General features: G+C 41.2%; 1 protein-coding gene across 3 annotated transcripts; it reads left to right on the top strand.

Annotated features, from left to right (window-relative positions):
* The first annotated feature begins 19,706 nt into the window (after positions 1-19,706).
* On the top strand, positions 19,707-25,094 carry LOC115774769 (galectin-3). Of its 3 annotated transcripts, none has more exons than XM_030722175.1 (6): positions 19,707-19,835; positions 20,859-20,869; positions 21,094-21,624; positions 21,702-21,790; positions 21,933-22,104; positions 24,446-25,094. In XM_030722175.1, the coding sequence occupies exons 2-6, from the start codon at positions 20,864-20,866 to the stop codon at positions 24,602-24,604; spliced, it is 957 nt and encodes a 318-aa protein (XP_030578035.1). In that variant the 5' UTR covers positions 19,707-19,835; positions 20,859-20,863; the 3' UTR covers positions 24,605-25,094. The 3 variants fall into 3 exon arrangements, with proteins under 3 accessions (XP_030578035.1, XP_030578033.1, XP_030578032.1); XM_030722173.1 differs by having other exon boundaries at positions 19,741-19,835; positions 20,859-20,905; XM_030722172.1 differs by having other exon boundaries at positions 19,781-19,835; positions 20,989-21,624.
* The last annotated feature ends 2 nt before the right edge of the window (positions 25,095-25,096 follow it).

Genomic DNA, 25,096 nt, shown 5'->3' with positions numbered 1-25,096 from the left:
AACACTCCATACACGCTTCACACACATGTATGACAAAGACAATGATTGACATGAGCAAAGTGACACGTAGCATCCATCATGCATGTCAAAAAAAAATAGTTTAGAGCAATGTAGCCATTTTTTTTTTTACTCAATCCAAAGGCATCAACTTAAATTAAAAAAAAAAATCTGATTCTAAACATTTTGAATGGGTACTGCCTTGCCATTGCCACAGTTTCCTTTAGCAATGGGTGATGCTACAACTCTAAAAGGTTATCATAGTTATTTGCAAAAACCGCTCATTGTTTGAGTCAATCAATAAATCTCTGGTCTTATTTCACGCCATTGCTGTTTTTCCCCCCTTAGTATTTTCTACAAGTAACCACCAACCTCTGTCTTCTGGGCACACATTCATGCATGTGGATATGTGTTTACAGGAGTGTTATTATAGATGGAGACTATTTAAGAAATTGTGCTAAGCCAAGGAAAACCTCCTGGGCTAAAAAATAAAGAAATAAAGCCAACAAGGCCATGAAAAACTGCAGTCCTCAAATTGAGGTTGACTTCAAAATTGTGTCAATAACCTCCACATTTTTTCTTTTTTTTTTAATTTATATTTATATTTTTTTATATAAATTCTACGTCCCTACCCTCACCTATGGTCACAAGCTTTTTTTGTAGTGACCGAAAAAACAAGATCACAAATACAAGCGGCAGAGATGAGCTCCCTCCGAAGGGTGGCCTGGCCTTTCATAAGGTGGTTCTGCTCTGGAAAGCAGGTTATGTTGGCAGTTTCGGTTTAAAATTGTATGGAAGTGCCACATTTTTTTCCAGTATTTCAAAGTATGCTTATGTCCTATATATTCTCTGCTGAAGGACGGAATTTTATACATGCAAACTGTTGAACAGTGCTTTTCGATCACCACTAAATGAAGTTCAGCTATAAAGTTACAGCACTGAAAACTGTATGTGTGCCTTGTCCTGGAATTTGCATGTATTCAGTTGGAGATGCAGAAATTATGTAAACGTTTTTTATGCCTTGGTACTAATCTTATGATAAATCTCTTTTACACTGTTTGAACTGCAGCCACTAGAACACAGATACAATTCCAATTACATTTATAGGATATTTATTCCCAAGAAACAAGAAAGCTTCAGTTAGAAAATGAGCAACAGCAGCACTGAGTGGAAAAACAAATATATTAAACTGAGCTAACATTGTGTTTTTCACTCAGTGTGCAAACAGTGTTGCATTTACTGCTGTACTGTATTTTATGCTCTTTATAGATCTGTACCTGCTCCTCTGATAATGTCTCTGATTGGAGTAGGCGGTGCATCAAATGATGCACCAAAAGCCCCTTTTTAATCTGAGCATGAAGCAGAAAGCCTGCCCAAACAAAGAATGTTGAAAACCTGATTATGCTGAACTTGCATAGTAGCAATGTCCATTTTTATATTCAGTCTAATGCTAAATGCTCAGCGGACAGAGACGGTTTTGAATGAGGTGTTTAAAGGATGTGGAGGGCAGTGAATTTATTATTTCTTCATAGCTGCCAAAATGTAATCAATTAAGTGTTACCTGTACTTACAAAGCATTACTTTTTTCAGTGCTACAGGTCACATTAACATTGCATTAGGTGAGTCCCCAGAGGCATTTAAGGGCAGCCGGAGACAGTGTCTTTAAACTAGTTCAAGGCTGACAGTTCAGGCAGACTGAACCTGCTCACAGCATGTGAGAAAATCAGCAAGTGACTTTTGTCATTTCTGCTTTAGAGTCCTCTGGTTTAGAGAGCATGACTGCAACAGCGATGGACCCCGTGATTTCACTGTCATTCAGAAGAAACAATTTTGCTCATGAAGATGAGAAGCGATACCCCCAAGCTTTTAGAGTCATTTCCTACTACTCAGCACACAAATACTCTCACACACACTAAACTCACTTCAGGAGGATTGACTGGAGATAGCTGAGAAAGTAACAGCCATCATTACCTTGTCTACTTGTAAACCACAAGGGCCAGAGTATTCATCACCCTTAAACACAACGTTTCCTATTATTGACTACATGCATGCACGCACGCATGCACGCACGCACGCATGCATGCACGCACGCACACACTGACGTATGATCCATTTCTGCAGATGGATAAATTACAGAGAGAGATGCACAGTGGCACAGTCGTCCGGGGGCAGATGAAATGAAGAGGCTTAGCTAGAAGGATAACAGAACAACAGGGAGGAAATAAAGTCAAATCATTCATAATGCAGTGTAGCATGCTGAATAACTGCACAATCAGTAGCGCTGCCTTTTTTTTCCTGGAACATTACAAAAGAGATGAGACAGCAGACCTACGTGACGGACCTACTTTCTGCTGTCAGCCGAGGTCACGCTAACATTAGCCCACTGTGTATGCTGGTACATGCAGCATACGAATGCACGGGCACCAAAAACAACTGCCTAATCCTCCCAAACAAACTCAGGGATAATCACTTTATCACTACGTGATCTCTTTGTTATCTAGTTAGAAATCTGGCCTCAATGTCGCCCTCAGAGGGGTCTACTTTTCGTTTGCTCTTTTGCAGTAAAACAAAGATGTGCAGCCCATTTATATTTCAGCAGCGTACGGCTTTCTCCTCCACTTCTTCCTGCATCTCACGACTGACTTAAGGAGTGGTCTCTCTAAACACACCAGGGGTTTAAATGAAGCTTGCATCTTACTCACTTAGTGCTACTCTGGCAGGGTTATGAATGTGTTATAACCACAGCCATGCAATGGCTGCAGGAGTGCTTCCAAAATAAAAGCTCTGTAAGCAGGCCACACAACAAACCCCCATGGAGTACAGCTAATAAGACTAAATGCTGCACGTTTTGGCTCTCCTTACATTTACAGATTGCAACATTTAAGGCAGCTACAAATAAAAACTCAGTCCAAATGCCTGAGCATGTAGAATAGCTGCTTCCTGTACATATAGAAACCTAGAACATATATCGGCTAAGACTGCATCCCTCTTTTGTTGTAATTTCCTGCAGTTTCATGCCCATGCATCAAGAGAGCACAGCTGTGTCACTGGATGAATGCTTTAATCTATTCAACCAGTGCATCTGTGTTCTCTGTTTTACACTACGTCATTAGCCGCCTGCCTTAAAGTACGTACTTGTGTGTGTTGCCAGTTAAGTGAGTATGCATACAAGTGCATATACATTCGCTCATGCACACGAACAATATGTGATATCACGTGTCTATGTGCACTTTCATAAAGTAAGCCCTAGCAACATACCGACTGACAGACACACATACAAAAAAAAAAAATTTTAATGCCCAAAGTTATGCTGTGTCTAATCTGAGCAATGAGCGATCAAGTTTCCAAGCAGTGATAAATTTAGGTCCAGATTGATACTTTTGACTGATGAACGATTAGACACATCTTTACAGGCAAAAGGGGAGTTGAAAATTAAAAAAAAAAAAAAAATGTTGAGCAAAGAAGTGCACAACTAGAAAGCCAGTGCTAATACTCTTTTGACACAGTTCATTAAACGTGTCGTCCCTGTTTTTCAGTAGCACAATCTGACCCTGGAAATGGAATGGAGTCAATTTTTATAGAGGTGCAGACCAAATGTTAGGACAGATTGGATTGTCTTGCCTAATGCAATCGTTGTCAATTGAGTATGTCCAATCAGAAGTAATCTATTCTGTATAATTAGCTTAACAACGGGACTTCGATAACGCTGACTGAATGGATTTCACTTATTTGGTCAGAACAAACATTATTCCAAGCAGCTGCTCGTCAACAGGAGAAGTACATTATGTCACCGTACAGATCAGGCAATGGCTTTGACCAACTATGTTTTGATGGTTAACATTTGCAGTCTTTAATCCTTTTGACCTGTTCCAAAATCCAATCCTTGAACCGCAAACACTTAGTCAAGCACATCCACTGTGTAGTGTGTATTTCCCAACTGCTATCAGAATCAGCCATGCTGCTGTCCACAGCAGCCCCACCAAACTTGGTGTCCGAGGATAGCGTTAGGTTTGCCAAACACATTTGGTACGTCACTTAATAAAAGTGAAAGCATTCACAATAAAAAGTAACCAAGTATTTAAATGAGCAAGCAAATGAATTAAATACAAAGCCACATAGAGAATATTTATACATTTAATCATTTATTTTTGAATTTTTAAAGCTGTTTCAGGCCTTCATACTAACTTTTTTATACAGCAATACAAGGACAGCGCTGTTTCTTTCCATCTTTCTATATGCATCATCATCATCTGGCTTTAGTGTCAGCCTTTTAACACAACATCATGTACATGTAGCGATTACACTGATCAATTGTAATACAAACGGGTTTGACTGAATCAAATACACAATGGTCAGCTCAAGCCACTTTTGCACATCACCTCATAATTGCCTCCCAGATGGTGGCTACAGTATGCTATGATGTAAGCCTCGGTGTGATAGAAGCCTGCATCTTCAACCTCTCCATTTCTTTTGAAGTCTCCCCATGGGGGTGTGGGAGCTGGGCGATGGTAATGAATCAAGCTGAGCCATAATGAACGTCCTTATTCAAGTCTGCTTTGATGAAATTCCACCTGACTGATCTCAAATCACAGAACAAAACAGCGAGAGCTTGCTCGCAACTGTTATGAAAGCTATACTGACTGGCAATTTGATGGAGAGCACTGAGCGACTCCAAGGATCCCTTCAGGATACTTTTTCTGTTTCTTCCCTTCGCGGCTTCCTTTTCCCTTCCTTCCGTATTCCTCTGTGATCACTGAGTAGGATGAAATCAGATGAGTGTATCTACAGTTGCACTACCATTTCAAATTCAAAGATCCGTAACAAATGCCAAAGGAGAGACATGACTCGTTGTTTCATTCCTAATTGGTTCTGCAATATGCAGAAATATTCAAGAGTTCTATGTAATAACTTATCTGCCTACCTACCTATACTGAAACATCAAGCTGCAATCATTCATACAACAACATCACAAATTTCAGTCAAATGATTGCAAAGTCTTTGTCACTGTGCTGCATTTGGCCATAGAACTGAGCAAAAGGCCTGTTTCACACTTCAAATGAAATGAGGTGCTACAGCACTGTCAACATGCTCTGTAAAAGTCTGGGACACATCTGCAAGCCCCCAGTACTCAAGATAGGTTGAAAAGACTGCCAGGAGTAACAAAAGAAGTAAGTAATTATAGAAAGATCTCAAAGACAAAGCATGCAAATGACTGCCAACGGCATTTAAGAGTGGATAAGACCAACTGCTGCTGCAGGTTGTTTTTGGGATAGTTTGCTTTGCTACCTTTGGTTTTTAATTGGGCTTGGTAACAATGTAGCAAACTGGATTTAAACTGCAGTGCAGTTTAAAACTCCTACTGCAACTCCTGCAACTCCTAGTGTGATGCTTTTATGTCATTTATATTTTATATAATGGCTTAAAACCTAATGTCAGAATAACTTGATTTGGGGATTTTGGGGATTTTTGAAACCAAGTCTTTAAAAGAAGTGTTTTAGCATCCTGAGATGCTTATTTGCTTTGAGATACAATAGAAGATCTCAAATACACCAAGTCTATAGATGCAGTACAAGTCAAAAGTTTGGACACATCTTCTCATGCAATGTTTTTATTATTATTGTGCGGGCGCTTGTTGGCTTCTTTGCCTTCACTCTGCGATCCCAACTCATCCCAAACCATCTCCAACTGGGTTTAAATCAGGTGATTGTGGAGGCCAGGTCATCTGGCGCAATGCTCCACCACCATCTTACTTGGTCAGATAGTTCTTAGATAGCCTGGAGGTGTGTTGGGGTCATTGTCCTGTGAAAAACAAATGATGGTCCCACTAAGCACAATCCAGATGAGATGGCACGTCGCTGCAGAATGCTGTGGTAGCCATGCTGGTTAAGTGTGCATTGGACTTTGAATAAATCACCAACAGGTCGCGGCAGATGACTGCCCCTCCCTGAGCCTGGTTCTGCTGGAGGTTTCTTCCTGTTAAAAGGGAGTTTTTCCTTTCCACTGTCGCCAAGTGCTTGCTCATAGGGGGTCGTTTTGACTGTTGGGTTTTTTCTGTATTATTGTAGGGTCTTTACCCACAATAAAAAGCGCCTTGAGGCGACAGTTTGTTGTGATTTGGCGCTATATAAATAAAATTGAATTGAATTGAATTGAATTGAATTGAACAGTGTAACCAGCAAAGCACCCCCATACCATCACACTTCCTCCTCCATACATCATGGTGGGAACTACACATGTAGGAACCATCCGCTCACCTTTTCTGCATCTTACAGAGAAATGGTGTTTGGAACCAAAAATCTCAAATTTGGACTCATCAGACCAAAGAACAGATTTCCCACTGGTCTGATGTCCATTCCTGTGTTTTCTGGCCCAACCATTCTCTGTCTCATGTTGTTCATCCTTAGAAGTGGCTTCTTTGCAGCAATTCGACCATAAAGTCCAGATTCATGTAGTCTTCTCTGAACAGTTGATGTTGAGATGTGTGTGTGTTTCTTGAACTCTGAATCATTTATGTGGCTCTTATCTGGGGCGCTGTTAACTTGTGGTTTTCTGAGGCTGGTAACTCTGATGAACTTATCCTGTTGCAACAGAGGGAACTCTTGGTCTTCCTTTCCTGGGGTGGTCCTGATGAGAGTCAGTTTCATCATAACGTCTGATGGTCTTTGCAACTGCACTTCAGGAGACTTTCAAAGTTCTTGAAATTTTTCGGATTGACTGACCTTCACTTCTTATAGTAATCATGGACTGTTGTTTTTCTTTACTTAGTTGAGTAGTTCTTGCCATAATATGGATTAGAACATTCCTCAAATAGAGCTATTCACTGTACACCAACTCTACCTCTTCACAACATAACTGATGGTCTCAAACACATTAAGAGGGCAAGAAATTAACTCTTGAAAAGACACAACTGTTACCTGAAAGCCATTCCAGGCGACTACCTCATAAATCTGACTGAAAATGCCAAAATTTGCAACGCTGTCATCTAAGCAGGAGGTGCGTACTTTGAAGAGTCTAAAATATAAAACATATTTTGGTTTGTTTAACCCTTTTTGTTTACTAAATAATTCTATGTATTTCTTCATAGTTTGGATGAGTTTAGTATTAATCTACAATGTAGACAATTTTTAAATAACTAAAAACCACTGAATTAGAAAGTGTGTACAAAGTTTTGACTGGTACTATATATATATATATATATATCCCATTCACAGTCATAAAGCACACTTTGCTTTGGGGGAAGGGAGCAGACAGCAATTGGCTTCCCAAGGCCAGCCATTCTAAACAGGTATTACTTTAATAGTGATTAAACTGGCCTCAGGCTTACAGCAGTTTACTAGTACATGCCCACACACGCTCAGACAGAGACAATACTTTTAAACATGCAGTTCTGGCCTCAACAGAACACTTAAACAATGCAGAATCAACCAATTTCACCAACAGGGAAGCTGAAGCATGCTAATGCACACATGCATACTTCCACAGAAATAGTGCAACTCTCTCAGCCTGGAGCGTGGGTGACACAGCTCTGTGTTGGGCAGCAGTAGAGGCAGATGCAGCATTCAGCAGCCTGAGGGCATCACTGGGTATTCAAGCTTCACTTGGCCTCTTCAGCAGTGCCCTCTGATGCCTTAACCCCATGGCCAACACACACACACACACACACACACACACACACACACACACACACACACACACACACACACACACACACACACACACTCTATCAGCACAATGCCAGTCAGGCCTTTCCAGCTTTGGACAAGAGACAAATTGGGAAAGAAGTAGAACAGCCTCAATGAACGCAGACAAGTTAGACTGAGAAAACTGTAGAGGATGTAGGTTATGTTTGACTGTCTTCCTTCTACTTGTAATGCTATGTGAGTATCTAGGTTAACGCTTTGTGTGTGTGTGTGTGTGTGTGTGTGTGTTCATGCAAAGAAAGAACAGAGAAATTACACAGCTTTATGAGAGTCAGTACAATAGTTGAGATCTATGGTGGATCTCAGCTATTGTACTAGAATTAGACTGTGTTTCTGAGTCAGATACCAACAAATTATGTGCATGTCCATAGCACTGGGCGACTGGGTGAATACATGACATCTGTTAGTTGAATCCATTGGTTGCTTCTTGAGAACTCAGTCGACTAGTGAGGTGCAATCGCCAGTTGGTGGCATTCCTTGAACTAGAGAGGAGAACTGTAAGGTTAAAGATAAGGTTGGGGTCATGGTTAAGATATGGGAGTTAGTGAGACACAGTTTCTCATCATGTATGAATAGTCAATGTAGGGCTCTCGAGACTTGTAACAGTATGGTTGATATTAAGTATTGCAGAACAATGCACCAACAAAGAAGTTTCTATTTCTATATCCAAGATGTTTGTCAGCTAGCAAGCCTTCCCATCTTAGACCTCATACTAGCTAAGTTAGCAGCATGTTGCTAGTTAATCATTAAAAAAAAAAAAAAAAAAGGTTTTTTTTTTTTTTTTTTTTTTTTTAAATCACATTATCTGCATGTTTTTTCAAGCAAGTATTTGTATGCACAGGTGCAGAGTAGTAGGGAGGCTTGGGCTCCACACACACATTCACAAATATAAAAAATCGGTTGTCGGACATCCGGTTGGTGACTGGAAAAGATCAGCAATACCTGATACCGATCGCGATATTCATCATTTTTCAGCCTTATGTGCAAAGTGGATTGCCTCATTAGACTGTAAATTCATGACAAAAACACCTGCACCACTTATGTTCATTGTTGACATGTAAAGTGCGGCACAGTGAAACAACTTAATTCTTAATCCTTAAAGACAACCAACATGTACCCACACACAATCGTCACCTACACATTTTCTTTTTTTCCCTCTCAATTGTTCATGTTTATCTCTCCTCTGTCAGGATGTCTCTTAAATACACTCAATCTCTCCTTCTGTCTTCCCACTCTTGCAGAGACAGAGACACACACACACACACACACACACACACACTGGCGCGCGCGCGCGCACCTCATTCTGTTACCGACATACCAGACCATGCAGAAAACACAAGGGAAGCTTTTTTAAAATCCTGGGACCAAAACAGCAAAATGCAATAACCTGGGACAAAAGTGCTGACATCTGAAGATGAGTTTGGCATTCAGACAGACTGCTCGGTCGCAGCCGAAATGAACAGAAGCGACAGACTGAGGGAAGGCAAGACCCCTGACAATAACAGAAAGACAGATACTCCTTCAATAGCTATTTTCACCCACTGCATAGTCTCTGGCCCTCAGCTCCCCCTTCTTTTTCCTGATTTTCATTTTTGACTCTTTCATTAACCCCCCCCCTTTTTTTAATCCTCACTTCCTGCACCACCACCACCTCTGGGTCTCTCTACCCTAGTGTCTCCTTACCTATGGTTACAAGGCATGTCCTCTTTTCATCATCTTGTCTGCCCCCATCCCATTTCTGTTCTTCCTTCGTCTCATCTATTCCCCCTTCTATCACCCTCTCTGTAGTCCTCTCTTTTCTCTCTTCATATCTCTTCTCTATGCAGACCTTGTTTGCCAGCTTCCTGACTCGGCTTCTTGATTAGCAAGATCGACCAGCACAAGTCTGCCAGACACTTTGTTAAAACAGCCAATGAGTCTTTCAAGAGGTTTCCATATAAATAGAACGCTGAATCAGACTGTTCAATTACAGATAACACAATCCCACCCTTGAATTTCAAATGCTATTTAACCACACAGAGAGAAATAGAGATTGTGGCCCGTGAAACATGAGGTCAACCTTTAAGGGTGAGGAAGCTGCACCAACAGCGAGCACACACTCGAGTGTGCGTAGCAAAAGGCGTGTGAGTTTGTCTTCTTCTGGCAACATTATTCAATCCACCACGCCACTGCACTCTTACATAATTGTGAGTTTGTGTGAACAACGAAGGCTGCCTCCTCATAGACAGCAAGAGCAGTCTAGTGCAGAGCCACAGGGACTAAAATAGTTAGTCATGTGTTCATTATCGCTATCCTCTTTTAAGTGCTCACCCTGTATCCAGAAACATTAAACAGAAGAGGACCTTCAAGTGGGTCTGTGCAAGTGTGTGTGGGTGTGTGTGTGTGAGAGAGAGAGAGAGAGAGAGAGAGAGAGAGAGAGAGAGAGAGAGAGAGAGAGAGAGAGAGAGAGAGAGAGAGAGAGAGAGAGAGAGAGAGAGAGAGGCAGAATATGAGGGGAAAGAGGTTGTGGGATTGTGATAACTTCAAAGGTTATTATTATTATTATTACTGAAGGCTGAAGCCATGCTCTGGCATCCCTTAAGCTTTGATCATTATGTAAAGCTGTTGTGCTCAGCGCTGGCACTGAATACATTACAGAGTGGATAACCAGGGAGTGTGCAAGCAAGCATACATGGACCAACACATTGACTCAGCTTCGAAGTGTCTTCTGATTTTAAACCAACACGCCCTACTATCTCTAAAAGGCAAGCACCCTTAATCTCACATTGACATGTGATTGGGACAAGAGGGCTGGAAAATTTGATGTTTAAAGGGCCACTACACCAATTTCACACATGGAGCTCAGGATGCTCACACAGAAGACATACACTATCTATTTTGTCACGTTAAAGAACATAATGATATCCTCGGCGTTATCTCAGCTCTACTTTGGAGACAAAGAAATCCTGCAGTTAAAAACACAACAGTAGAAAAGCGGTATTAAAAGACATCGAAGGTAAAGTACAATGGAAGGGAGGGTGTGCAAATGCCATCAACCTGCATCATGGAAACTGTAGGACCCACTGATTTTGGAGCTTGGCCCATGCATGTTGGTGTGGTGTGGGTTTATCATCAGCTATGACTATTGGTCATTGTTGGGATCTTCAACGTGCATCCCCTTTGCTGCTTATATCCCATGTTCTAGGACAAAATATAGGCCATCTAGGCATAAAGTTCTACCATTCATTTGCTTGATGTTGCTTGTGCCCTGCTGAACAGGGAAGAGAGCACAGTGTGCACCTCACTGTGTTCGTCAACATCATTTCCAGTGAAAACCAATATATGGACTTAAGATGTCAACACTTTACCTAGAAACAGTTAAGTGCTCCAGAGAAGCACACTAAAAAATGAGGTCAGTGGTGCTTTGAGCACAAAAAAATGCTTTCTGTGGATCACAGACTGCATAAAATATGGATGGAGCAACCATGACATCACCCATTGGGTTCTGAGCTTTACATTTTGAAGCTTGAATGTTTGTGTTTTGTCTGCTGCCATGTTGGTTTTTTGGAGTTCGACGTTAGCACAGTTGGAAGAGAGGGTGGGGTGGTCGGTGAAGTTATCAGCTAACACTTGCAAGCTTAGTTACAATGCATAGAAACATATAAGTGCTAATGAGTGCAAAGTCACAGACTAATAAAACACTAGAATTACATTCTAACTTCTTGGACAGGCTGTAAAACGTGGCAAACATGTATCAGATGAATCTATTCAAAAAATCCTCTGAAAGGTACCTACAGCACAACCCAGTTTACTGCAGGTGAGGCCTAGCAGACACCAGCAGCCTGTAGTGGGATCACAGACAATATAAAAAATGGACGTAGCTACCATGATATCACCCACTGGCTGGTAAAGTTTCATTATGAAGCCTCAAGATGAGCGTTTCCACCATCGCCATCTTGGCTGCAAAAAAAACCAGATGTAATGAGGAAAGAGGCTAGATCTGAACCACATGCACACTGGCTAATGCCTTATGATTGACAACTTGTTAGCCATTGAGCTTATGGTTCCATACCACAGATAATCCTCCTCTTTAAAACACAGTATGACCAAGATTTACAAAGAAGACTTAATTTTCTATTCAGCACGATCCCCCCGCCCCAAATTGCTGAGCCCATAAACTCAGCAGGAAAGTGTTCACAGAGGTAAAGTCAGTTCATGTTTGATTCTGTCTATGACCAGGACACCTGTAAATCCAACTTTAAGATGTTTATCATTAGCTATGACTACTGGTCATTGTTGGGATGTTCTATGTATATCCCCTCAGTAGCTTATATCCCATGTTCTAGGACAAAATATAGGCCTTCTGACTGCATTAGACAACATGTTATTATTGCCCCTATTAATAGAGTGTCGCTATTAGGGTGATTATGAGCTTAGGAGGGGAACCCCTGCTCAGAGGGCCTAGCTACCACTTTTAATTTTCGTCTACACAATCTAATCCGAAAGCCACACTGAACTTGAAAACAAGCCATCTGTTCCTGCCCTTACCTGGCCTACATTGGCCGAAGCACACTCAAACTCTGGCTGCAAGAAGGAAAACATGGGCAGTGCAAATAACTGTCTTGCACTGTCATCATCACTGTCACACTCCGGAGGAGATGCGGTCTAGCGCTGCAATAAAAGCGATGCTATCGTGGGAAAGAAGAAAGAAAGAAAGAAAAAAAGAAAGAAGGAAATGTAGCAACACGAGAGCCCATTAGGCTAAAGTCGCCGATGAGCACCGTACACGCACGCCGTGAGCCTCTGTGAGGCTGTAGATGCGTTACAGCGATTTTTCCCCCGACTTCGACCTCCAACCATTGATAGCGATGGCTCTTGGTTAAGCAACAATGACATAATTTTATACAATCGGGCATACACGGGCCTTCAAAAATCTATTTGTAACATACAGAGGTGTGATGCCCACCCAGTTCAATACCAAGGACAGCGGTCGACGCTCGGAGAGCCTGACAGCCATGACAACACATGCGCTACAAAATGACTGATTTATTTCTGCACGATGCATCGTAAGCAGCGACGAGAGCAAGCCCCGAATGACAGTGCTGTATTGGTGAAGCATTACACCCACGGACAGAGTGATATACACACAAAACCCTCATACATGCGTTTACAGAGAGGCTTTTTGCCCCCCTCCAAGAAGCACCAGCAGCCACATTTTTACCAAATCACGTCGTCAAAGCGCCTCTATCGAATAAAAACGCTCCGCACCTACCTGCTTGTCCCGGGGTCGATGAGCTCACATGTCCCGTAGCTTATTTTGGCCTGATTTTGTGGATATTATCAGTGTGGAGGGCACCGTTATGTGTCTGCCAGCGCCATGTTATTATCACTAAAGTGGAGGACTGTGCGGTCCTGTGCGCTACATCCGGGCTGTTGAGGAGAGCGAATGAGCGCAGTTTGTGGTGGCGGAGAGGGCGGAGAGCGCTCTGGGTATGTGGAGCACCTGTGCCACTGAGCAGGGACAACTTTCAGTGGCATAGGTGTACTGTAAGAGCTGCACACGGAGCGCATTCAGTGAAAGCATTTGCCTTTTTGTTTTGTTATGTGTGAAAACCTCTTGTTTTATTGCCTCTCTGTCCTCTTTTGTTGCTATGGAGAGTACGGGAAATGGACCAGAATAGCAGTTTGGTTTGCTTAATGTAAAGGATAGAAGGTTTAAATAGCTTAAACTGACAAAGCTATTTATATATATATATATATATAAGGTAAACTGAAGCTGTTTCATAGGTCCTTTACAAGTGGCAACATCTGTAAAATGAAATGTACTGAAAAATGAACTGCAGAACTTCTAATGGCCACCAGAGGCTGGCTACACAACACATATAACATAATGAACTCCTGTGTTAACATGTCCAGTTTTATAGCATTTAAAAGCATGTTTACTACCTGGAACAAAAATAGTTTTGGCTTTGATAACAAATATACAGTTGGTTCATTTTTCTATAACATCCACCTGGATATTGGCATTCCAGGCGTGGTTGCTTTAATTGACAGGTGTCCTGATGTACAGGCAGCTGTAGCTAATGGGTGTCTTGTAGGCCTCATCTCCACTAATTGAAGACATTGAACTGGACCTTTACACCATGTTTGAGCTGTTGGTCCCTTGTGGGGCATTTTAATTTGAATTACCGGACAAATGATATGGCCTGCTGTGTCGGAGCCTACAGACTTTTCAAGATGTTTGTGCTTCAGTTGTTGGTGAGTGAAATTTGAGCATGTTAGTCCTTTACTTGGAACTAAGTGACCTCACCGTGGCTATCCATCTTTTCTTTACAGTCTATGGTTCTGTAAGCATCCCCAGATTCACCTCCATGGCAGTAATTCTTGTCCTGGAAACTCAGGGATGATAGAAGAAACTTCAGGGTCATGTCTGACTTTTAATTTTAGTTGTTTTAATCTGAAGTTTAGACCTGAGTGGGGCTGAATGTAGTGGACAGCATGATTTCCATTATTTGTTTTTTCTGGTGGTCCTGGGCTGAAAATGAGCTACGGGGTGGCTATTAAGAACCCTTGCCTGCCACACTCATTGCGCTGTCTGCTGTTTTTATGCTGGAGTTACATCTGGTCTCCTGTTTGCCTGATAATTTGATTAAACACACTCAGAATTTGCAACAAGTAAGAACATAGGTGTTGCACAATCATTTTTAGGAAGTGAGGCTTGAAAACATTAGGCAATGCAGTATAACAATACAAATATTTTAAAAAATATTTTGTTGTTTCTACAAAACTTGATACGTAACAGAAATGTTGCTTTAGAGAAAAAAAATAGAGCTTCATACGCTTTAATAAAAGAAATTCTCCTTCATGTTGTAATTTTAAGGAGCTGATGTAGACGCGATCATAGAAACAAATGTAAATGTTTCTCCAGCGAGGCCAAACACAGTCTGTAGCCTGAGAGCTTTGGGGACACACACACAGTGTGAAAGCCTCTGCCAGCTCCCACAGTGTTACAGCCCTCATTGATCTCCCATCTCAGCTTCTGACATGTTGTTTCTAGCACAGGGCTCTTCCCCAGACTATGGTAAGTGAATATGGAGGGGCACCAGACCAGTTTCTGCCACTGACAGCAAATTCTTTATGTCTGATCTGTTCTTTTTAACTGAGGAATAGAAGGAGAGCGGATGCAGAAAGCATCCATAATGCGAGGTCTGGCTTTTTGTGTCATTGTTAATCACTTGGATCAATGAAGGTGTTGCCAGCACGTGTTCAATCACCACCTTTCTTCAGACATCTGCATTTTTTTCCTAACCAAACAGGTGAAGACTTTAAAACTGTCCACCTCCCATGCAGAGTGCATTAGAAGTGCATTCCTGCTCTCACTGCTTTACAAATGTGCAACATATGTCAAAAGAATGCTTGCAAAAGTAAGCATTGTAAACAGCTCCTCAATATTAATTACTTTCCTGTCACACTGATTTGTCCTTTTGTGATCATGCTGCTCTTGTCTGCTCTCCCATGGAGCATCTCCACCACCCATAAATCTCTTTTTGCAATGTGAACCCAGGCCTAAGTAGGGGGAAACACCCCTTCAGCAGACTATTCCAGGATATGAAACATTTATTATGGGGTTTATGGACAGCCACATCTGTCAAAGGAGGGGCGGTGATGTTTTTTGGATGGTAAGTGAACTTTAAATCATGCTAAAATTGAATTGTGGATGGAAGCTGCATTCAAGCTGGAACAGCGGATTTTACCAGCCCTAAAAACACACTACAGCTTCGAATTGTGGTTAAAATATTGAATGTTTTGGGCAGGGTGATATCTATGCCATATTTAGATGGTGAGACTGCTGAAGTGGATTATGCTGCTGGGGAATTAAAAGAATTATACTGATGTTTTGACATCACTGAACTTCACTTTAAAGCCGACCACAGCTTTAAGAAAACTTAAGAATTTCTTGGTTTACTGTGATTACTATGAAAGCATCAGCTGACCTAAAAGAGACAATTCAATGGCCTTTTTGAGAACAGGGGTTTTCTCTCCTCATGACTGCAGCCTCTCCAGTGAATATTTGACACCCCATCTAGTGGTGGATTGTGGGAGTGCAAAGGTTACAACAGTGCAACTGCATGTGTATTAAAGGCTTTGGTTATGGCTGGAACATCAGCCAAGGCATCTCTGGGTGAATAATGTGATCCTTTGTGATATTAAACTCATTTCATAGTGCTCCAGATATGATGATTACGATTATAACACACACTCATAATAAGGTTTACACAAAAACATGCTTCTGTCCCCATGGCAACTGTAGCAATAACCATGTATTTGAAACCATTGCCCTTACTCTTACTCTATCTTACACACACTCTTTGATTTGCTCTCTCTTATTCACTTGGTTTGAAAGCACAACAGCATCTTTAGCTCATGGTGAGAGCTGCCATATTCCCACAGGTTATTACTATCTCATGGAAAACCACTCCTCTGACTGCAGCTAAACACTCCAAAACGTTACCCATTGTGGGATTACAATGGAGAGTTGTCTCTTCTCATTCACATTCCATTCATTCTGGGTTTTTTGTTTTTGTTTTTGTTTTTTGCACATGTAGTTGGAGAGAAGTGGTGAAGGGACAAGGGTGTAAAGGTGAAATGTAAAGGGAGGCAAGGGAGGTGTGCCCAAGCTGACGAGCGTTGGAACCGCAGTTGGAACGAAGCCCAGAGCTTATCAGAGGCTAATGCCACTGTTGTCACTTTGGAAAACCCTGCTCCTGCCAGAACGCTCTCTTCTGCCTAACAGCAGCATGCCTCACAGTTTCCTCCTTTTTGCTCAGCCACCCCATTGGCTGAAACTACAAAAGGAGATCTCCTGCAAGTGACATCATTACTCCCTCTCCCGGCGAGCAGCATATGTCATGACGACATGGTAAACTCAAATGAAGAGTTCTAGTTTGCTTTCATATTCAAATATAGCTCTATTTGTCACAGTTACAGTTATAGGTGTACTGCAGCTTTTGTTTTGAAATCATGTCAGTCCATAGGCAGAGACTTGACTGAGGAAACAAATGTCAGTTCTCGCTCTGTAGAGGCCAGCCAGGAGAACAGACCAAACCTAAGAGTTCTTTATGGTTTCTTTGTATGTATCCTAATCTGTCATTGTGCAGCCCAAGCAAAAAAATTCCTCTGATCTTCACAGAAATGTCCTTTTTCATAACTGCTTCATGAGACATGATGGCTTGTTTTATGAACTTCATAAGTCTAATAGATAAGCTGGTAGTAAATGCAAAAAACATCTTCAGATGTTCTGAGTTTCAAGAGTTTTTTATTACCACATCAGAGATTATTGTGACTGATCTGGTTCTTTGTGAGCACAAAGACACTTTCCCCCACTACATTAGATTAGCATTAGTTAACATTTGGCCTTCAAATGGCACTGCAAACTGTAAAGTATATCTTTTAACCCATAACCCACCAGTTTGCCCACCCAGAAGCAGTGAAACAAGGCCTAAACATTACAAAGCTGGTATGAAAAACGTGTTAGACCAGGAAAACAAGGTCTGGCCAGCTGATGAATGCAAGTCTAATATTCAGTTTTGTTTCTGTTTTGGTCTCCACCAACTCAAAAGAAAAATAGCATAAGTTCTATTGAGCTTTTTTTGCTGCTCAGTGCTAACAGAAAAGCTCAGTGCTTGACAGAAGAAAAAGTGGATCCAATATATAAAATTTGTTGGCTGCACAATAAAAACAACGAGCCAAAAAAAGCTTCAACTTTCTGTGGAGCTCATGTGCAGCTTTAAATTTTACTCAACATTAATGATGTGCTGCTTTAAGTGCCAATAGCGAAATGTCAGCATTTTATTAAATAGTGATAAATATATAATTTAATCAAGAAACTGATGACTATAGAATTATTATTCAGTATATGTTTCACCTTGTTCATTGTTTGATGTAATGAGTGCAGCAACAGTCCTGCTGGGCAAATGACAAACATTCATCTATGTTTGATCTACAGTAATTCTGGAAACTATTAAAAATCAATTTAAAAAAACTAAAACAAAAAAAGAGCTACACAATGTGCCTTGTAACAGCTTAAATGAGATGATGAGACGTTGGGATTTAATTAGCCCAGATGCTCAATTTAACAAATTCTAGTGCTGCCACACACACATACACTGCCGGAGGCTCCAACTTCCCAAATTGTCCAACACGGCACAGAAAAGCCACTGGGCTCCCGAGGTAAGGCCAAAGGCTGCTCTCAAACACTCATGAAGAGTTTATGGGTGTAAATATGTGCCTGTGCATTGCACATGAAGGCATGACACAGTATGGTGCAGAATTAGCCAATTAGTGTTTTAGTGGTTGTTTCTGTTGGCAGAAAAGTATGCAAATATTAAATCAGTCTTTGCATTTATGATGCGTTCGAACTTGTCAAACAATATAGTAACAATATAGGAACAAAACTTCAGTATTTTATTCTCTTTATAATCCAAACAACTTCAAATACTTTTAATTTCCATACAGTAATTGCCGCTATTTGTATAGATTACAGCAGGAACAGCAGTGCATTTTATTGAAAATAGTGAGTCATTAATCTTTTAACAGCAATATTAACACATTGTAAGCCATCCAGTTGACCAGATTGAAACTTTGGTGTACCACGTTTGGCCTCCAGGCCACATGTTTGACACCCCTGGAGTAGGTGTTTCATGAGTTAAAAATAACAACTATGATTATGACTTTCATTCTTGGAGTCCATGCAGTGGTTCAACATACAATAACCTGAACACAGGAAGCACATTGCTGCTGTTAGCTCTGAGAAATGCAGTGGACAGAAAATGCATAGTGTGAAAAATGTGGACTGTAGCTGAACTTAATTAACTGCATTGGTGAGTGCACTCGTTTGCATGAAGGTCAACTTTTTTCCTCAGTAAAGGAAATACTTTGGTGGTATTTGTACTTGTTTTTATTGACTGCCTGCATTCCAGCAAGAACTTTTACTTTTGAAATACCCTCAGTGGCTACTTACCTGAAAGAAAAAAGTCACCTTTTGACAGCAAAAGTTAAACAAAGGTCCATTTTCACTGTATGTCACTAGACAGAATTTGAAACTACACACCCAACCACAGAATCATGGAGTTTTAAGTCTCAGCATTCTAAGAGGTTCTGCAATTTCTGACATTTTTCAGCTCAGATGATGGATAATCTAATACTGTTGTGAGGACAACCACAGCAATTGTGTGAATCCACATGTTGAAGTGTTATTTGTCATGTCACTGTTGCCCTGGAGTTTCATTGGATGATTGTATGGGTATTATTTAGCTGGGTGTGAGCCTGAATATTCATAATTTTACATGCTGAAAGAGGTCAAACAGTTGGTTTGTCCACTGTAAAAAAAACCCAAACTGAATTTATATCATATTGGAAGAAGGAACCTCTTGGTCGGAGCTGAACTGAAACCAATGAATTAATCAGGGGTGAATTAAATCTGTAATGTCTGCCTTTTCAGTTGTCACTGCCTGAATCACCTAGACGTCCAAAAAAACAGCACAACACAAGTTTTGACTCATTCGTCTGTGGGCAGTAATTGCGTTATTCTGTGTGGCCTAAAGAGATACGGCACGAGTGTTACACAGTCCCATGACTGCTCAGTGTCAGCAAAAAACAGGTCATTGTGCTGTCATAGGGCCTAGTTTGGGTAAATAAAGGAGCTGTGATCTGGTGGACACGTTTGTCATAAGCTGTACATTTCACTGTTTTTTTGCATTGCCTGAAACTTTAAGCACATGATACAATTTTGACTTTTTGTGTCTTCCCCTTTGCATTTTTAGCATTATCTTAAGACCACCACACCTTTCATTAATAGCATGTGAAATTGAACACTTGAGGACAATATGATGAAAATGGCATGGATATATTTAAAATCCTCCGCTGCATCTTAAAATGTTTTTTTAATCTGCAGTATACTTTTTTCCGCACATGCTTTCGACACATAGGGAGTGGCATTATTCTGAAAGTGGAGTGATGGAGCGAGGAGGGGCCAAACGCTGAGAGGGTTTAAGGCTATAAAAGAGTGTTTCTTGGTGCTGCAAGTCAACTTTTTGACCTAAACCACAATATTCTAGCTGTCTGCTCCTGTGCGCACGTGAGGACTAGCGACAAGTTAAGGTAACTTCCATTCTGATTTTTATCTGTTGCAGCCCTTAAAAATTTGTTTTATTTTAATGGATCCAACTCAGAATGGCTCGCTCCATCTCGACAGGTGAAAAAATTCATTCCCTGTCTGATTCCTGAGATAGTTTTTGCAAATGTTGCTTAAAATATCTTTCTTTAAGGCAAATAGGTCATCAAATTTAATCTAAATTTAAGAATTCAACTGATTTTAATATATAGATATCATATATGCAACTTATGAGATTGATTACTGTTGAATGGTGATGCGAGTGATGATAAAGGTGATCAGGTATATGCAGAGAAAATAGTCAAAATCAAGACAACTGTCAACAGTCTATCTGTATCAAAAGATATTATACACTGTAAGTAATCTCATCTCAGGACTTGTGCATTATTATTTATATCTGATATCATTGATGATAAATAAAATGTTGTTATTATCTTGTTGTATTTTTTAGTAACAGAAAACAAGCAAATAGCAAGTCCAGTTAGTCACTAAGAAGGTCAGTCTGCATTTACAAGAACAACTTGATGGTATAAGGTGAACATCAGACAATCATTGTTACTGCGCATTCCTCCTTAAGTGCACATAAGTCACTGAGATGACCCAGTATCAATGTGCCCCTATGTTTCTCCATGACTCAAGATGTTTTCTGTGGTCATCAGCCAGTTAGTACATCTCGTGGTATTGGGTGAGCCTTAATCATCAGCATATAGGAAGTTGGACAATCTTCCTTGTTTTACCATTTGCTGACACGAGCTGTAGAGTCCTCTGGTGGTCACCTTGTGAACTATTTACCTGTTGAAGCACAGTGTAACCACAGTCCGTGTTTTTATCTTGTTAAAAAAAAGAGAGAGAGAGAGAGAGAAATATGCTGTTACATTTTCATATACTTTTAATGTATTTGTTTAAAATCAGCTTTCTTTTAGTTTAAGTGTAATGGTGTCTTTCTCATTTCTTTGTGATTTTAAAAAGCTAAAATCAATAACAGCTACATTTATTTTATTTTCTGGCAGGCAGCATGGATGTAAGTACTTCATCAAATTCTCAGATCTCTACACTGGTAAGAATGAGTGCTTTGCATTCTCTTCATTTTCCCACCTTAATATAAATGCGTACCTCTTTGCTTATGTTTGCAACTGCAAGTTGGTGTCCTCCATCCTGTCCACCCTCTCCCTCCCACGTATTTCCATCCTGGCTCCTGACCCTTCTCTTTCTCCATCTTCCCCCTCTCCTCCTCCTCCGTCTCAGCATTCTGATGCTCTGTGTGGCAGCTGCCCGTCCTCTGGTTCTGCCCCACAGGCTAGCAGCCTTTGGCCCAGCCTGCCACCTTCTGGAGCTGGATTCCCAGCATGGCCAGGACAAGCCACTCAACCTGCACCATGCTGGACTGGCCAGCCAAACACACCCTGCTGGCCTGGGACACAACCAGCTCCAGTCTCTGTCCCTACTCCAATTTCAGTCCCAGCTCCTGTTCAAGTCATAACACCACCTCCTGCACCAACCACAACTGTAGTTCCAGCTCCAACTGCAGTGCAGCCCTGTCAGCCTTGCTGGCCAGGCATCCAGTACCAGCCTCCTCAGCCACCAGCTCCAATTCAAGCTCAACTGCCAAATCCAACTCCAGCTCCAGTGCCCGGACCTGCTACCAGCATCCATCCAAGTGTACCAGGCTGGCCTGCCCACCCTGGTTGGCCCTATAACCCGGGACAATCAGGATGGCCTGGACAGAATCCATCTATTATGCCTCCACACTGGCTTCCACCCACATCTGGACCTCTAGTAAGTCATATGCAAGGAACTGGGCGTGCTAGTGTGTTGTCAGGCTATTTTACTGGACTTCTCTCTTTACTTTTTAGAGTGTGCCGTACAACTTGAACCTGGCCCGAGGGGTGTACGACAAAATGATGATGACTATCTTGGGCCACGTGAAACCAAATGCTAAAATGTAAGCCCGCATCTGTGTACCTTCTGTGTCTTTTTGATCTGTTCTGTTGGTAGTGAAAATTTAAAAACAAGGTTGATTTCATGTTGCATTAGATTTGTGAAAGCATGTTTTCTTCAGTGTAAATCAGTTTGGCCTCCCACAGGTTCACAGTGAACTTTCTGAGAGGCAACGACATTGCCTTTCACATCAACCCCCGCTTCAACGAGGGGGCCAAGCAGGTGGTCGTCCGCAACCACAAACTGGGTGAGCGCTGGGGCGCCGAAGAGAGGGACCTGAAGGGTCCCTTCCCTTTCGCACTTGGGAGCCCTTTTGAGGTGAGTGGCACGAACAGAAATCAGATCAGAGTAGTGGGCTGAACATTTTATATGAGGATGCTTTGTGTTGTATAAATCATTGGAGTGCTTCAGAGCAGAATGGAGCATTGTCTCACAGCACAAAACAAAGTGAGGGTCACCTTTTAAACCATTAGTCTCAGTTATCAGAAATTAAAACACTTATACTTACATAAACTAATAACTAATGAGGTGAAACTAACTAAAACCACTAACGTGCAATAACTTGTGAGAGTTTTTACTGCTGATCTTTCAAAATGTTTAACTGACTCTAGGTCACTTTCTTGTGGCAAACGTTAGGCCGCGAAAAGATGGAAAGGGTTGGAAGTCGTTTGTGCAGTCCTAGATAAGGGAGCTGCTCTGCTGCAGGGAGGCTCCTGGAGGTCAGTGGGGGTCTCGTGTTGCTCAGTAACAGTTGTGTTTAACAGGCAAAAGGTGACTAATCTGAGGACCAAATTCTGTCTTTGTGTCAAACAGTCCTGGGTTTGTGTTCACTGACACCGATAACACTTACAGTATGTTAACAGGCACTACTACCACTACCACTTCTATTAACTAAGGTGTACTATATAGTATATACAACAGAAGTGAGCTAGGATCTGTGAAGTATCACTTAAACGTCAAACAGTAGAGCATTTTCTCTACTACATTTACTGTGTTATAAACCAAGGTGTTATGGAGCCCGTAGGGGCAAAGCTGGGGCATTTCTGGTGCTCACAGGTCATTTTATAACCATGTTTTTTGCAATTAGGCTAATTGAATTTCTGTGCTCAATTTAATTTCAGTGATCACAGGGTTTTTTTTAACTTGTGTGTCAGTGATCACAGAGAGAATTCACTTTTCCTGTATAAACTCAAGGGCCTGTATTTTCAGTGTGTTATTTCTGAAGTATTTGTTTTTGAAGAAATAACATTGTCCTTGGCCATAATTTGATTACTGAGAGGTAATATACATTTGCCGGCCACTCCATTAGTTACACCTTTTTAGTACCCGTTTGGACGCCCTTTTGCCTTCAGAGCTGCCTTAATTCTTCGTGGCACAGATTCAAAAAGGTGCTGGAAACATTCCTCGGAGATTGTGGTCTATGCTGACATGATAGCACAACACAGTTGCTGCAGATTTGTCGGCTGCACAGCCCTGATGTGAATCTCCTGTTCCACAGCCTCCCAAAGGTGCTCTATTGGCTTGAGATGTGGTGACTGCGGAGGCCATTTGAGTACAGAGAAATCATGATCATGTTCAAGAAACCAGTTTGAGATGATTTGAGCTTTGTGACGTGGCGAGTTATCCTCCTAGGAGCAACCATTAGCAGATGAGTAGAAGATAGGAACATGGTCAGCAGCAATACTCAGGTAGACTGTGGTGTTTAAATAATGCTCAGTTGGTACCAAGGGGTCCAAAGTGTACCAAGAAAATATCTCTGACACCTTTACACCACCAGCACCACCCTAAATTGTTGATACCACAAGCTTTCATGTTGTTTACACCAAATTCTGATTTGACCCTGCTGTCTGAATATTGCAGCAAAAAGTGAGACTCATCAGACCAGTCAACATTTTTCCAATCTTCTGTTGCCCAATTTTTGTGAGCTCCTACAAATTGTAGCCTCAGTTTCCTGTTCTTAGCCAACAAAAGTGGCACCTTGTGTGGTCTTCTGCTGCTGTAGCCCATCTGCTTCAAGGATTGACACGTACATTCAGAGATGCTCTTCTGCATATCTTGGTAGTACTGTTGCTTTCCTATCAGCTCAACAAGACATTTTCACCCAGAGAACTGCCACTCACTGAATATTTCATCTTTCGTGAACCATTCTCTGCCAATCCTAGAGATGGTTGCCTGGAAAAATCCTAGCAGATCAGCAGTTTCTGAAATACTCAGACCAATCCTTCTGGCACATTCAGTCATGCTAAATCACCTTTCTTCCCCATTCGGATGCTCGTTTTGAACTTTCAGCAGGTCATCTCGACCATTTCTACATGCCTAAATGCGCTGAGTTGCTGCCATCTGATTGGCTGACTAGATATATATTCTGTTAATGAGCAGCTGAGCAGATGTACCTAATGAAGTGGCTGTGAGTGTAGTTTAGAATCTGACATTTAAGTGGTATTTTATCAGGGTGTAATCATTGCAATCATATTAATGATAAAGGTTTTCTAACTTACTGTCATTTCACTTAAAGTTTTATTTCTTGAACTTTGTAATCAGTGAGATTATTCGTTAGTTAGTTGTTGTTGTTTTTTAAATAATACCTGGTGAAGAACTGTTTTAGGACATAGCGATCTCATCAGTCTTGATGTAAGAAGGACATCGTGTTCTCTTGCAGATGAAGATCCTGTGCACCCCCGAGGCCTTCAGGGTGGCGGTGAACAACATCCCACTGTTTGAGTTCCGTCACCGCATCAGAGAGCTCAACCAGATTGACAGAATCAACATCTTGCATGATGTCATCCTCACATACATCAATGTGGAGACGCTTCCTTAAGAAATACGCTTTTAGTCACACAGATGAATACATTTATGAGTGTGTGTGAATGCAGCAAAGATGCACATAAATGATGTGGCACGTACTCTTACACTATTTACATGATACACCTTGGGAGAAACTTTTCAGTTAATCTTTAGCATTTTGCTTCAAAATGGAATAAATAAGCATGTTAGTTGTTTGTATAATGTATACGGTAATGAGCTGAGCTCATTCTTTAATATGCTACAATAAAGTCAAACTACTTCCTCTGCCACAGTACTAACCACTTAATGCACAGAGGCATTTGTTTTTCTGTATAGATGCTACTGCTACTGTTTTTACAGTTGACAATGACATACTCTATAATATTAAGCGTGCTACTAACTAATATATAACTGAGAACTATGTATGCACAAATGTTGGAGAAAAAAAACCTGCGGATCGTGACCTCTAGATTTTTATTAACTGTAAAAATTCTTTAATAATAAATGTATGAATGTGAAATCAAGT

The sequence above is a fragment of the Archocentrus centrarchus genome, chromosome 24 (assembly GCF_007364275.1).
Source record: "Archocentrus centrarchus isolate MPI-CPG fArcCen1 chromosome 24, fArcCen1, whole genome shotgun sequence".
Taxonomy (NCBI): domain Eukaryota; kingdom Metazoa; phylum Chordata; class Actinopteri; order Cichliformes; family Cichlidae; genus Archocentrus; species Archocentrus centrarchus.
This window is presented reverse-complemented; position numbering and strand designations above follow the sequence as displayed.

Bases quoted from the DNA above. Each gene is read 5' to 3' on its own strand.
- LOC115774769 (XM_030722172.1), top strand. The intron at 21,625-21,701 runs GTAAGTCATATG...TTTACTTTTTAG, and splicing joins CACCCACATCTGGACCTCTA to AGTGTGCCGTACAACTTGAA. The intron at 22,105-24,445 runs GTGAGTGGCACG...GTTCTCTTGCAG, and splicing joins CACTTGGGAGCCCTTTTGAG to ATGAAGATCCTGTGCACCCC.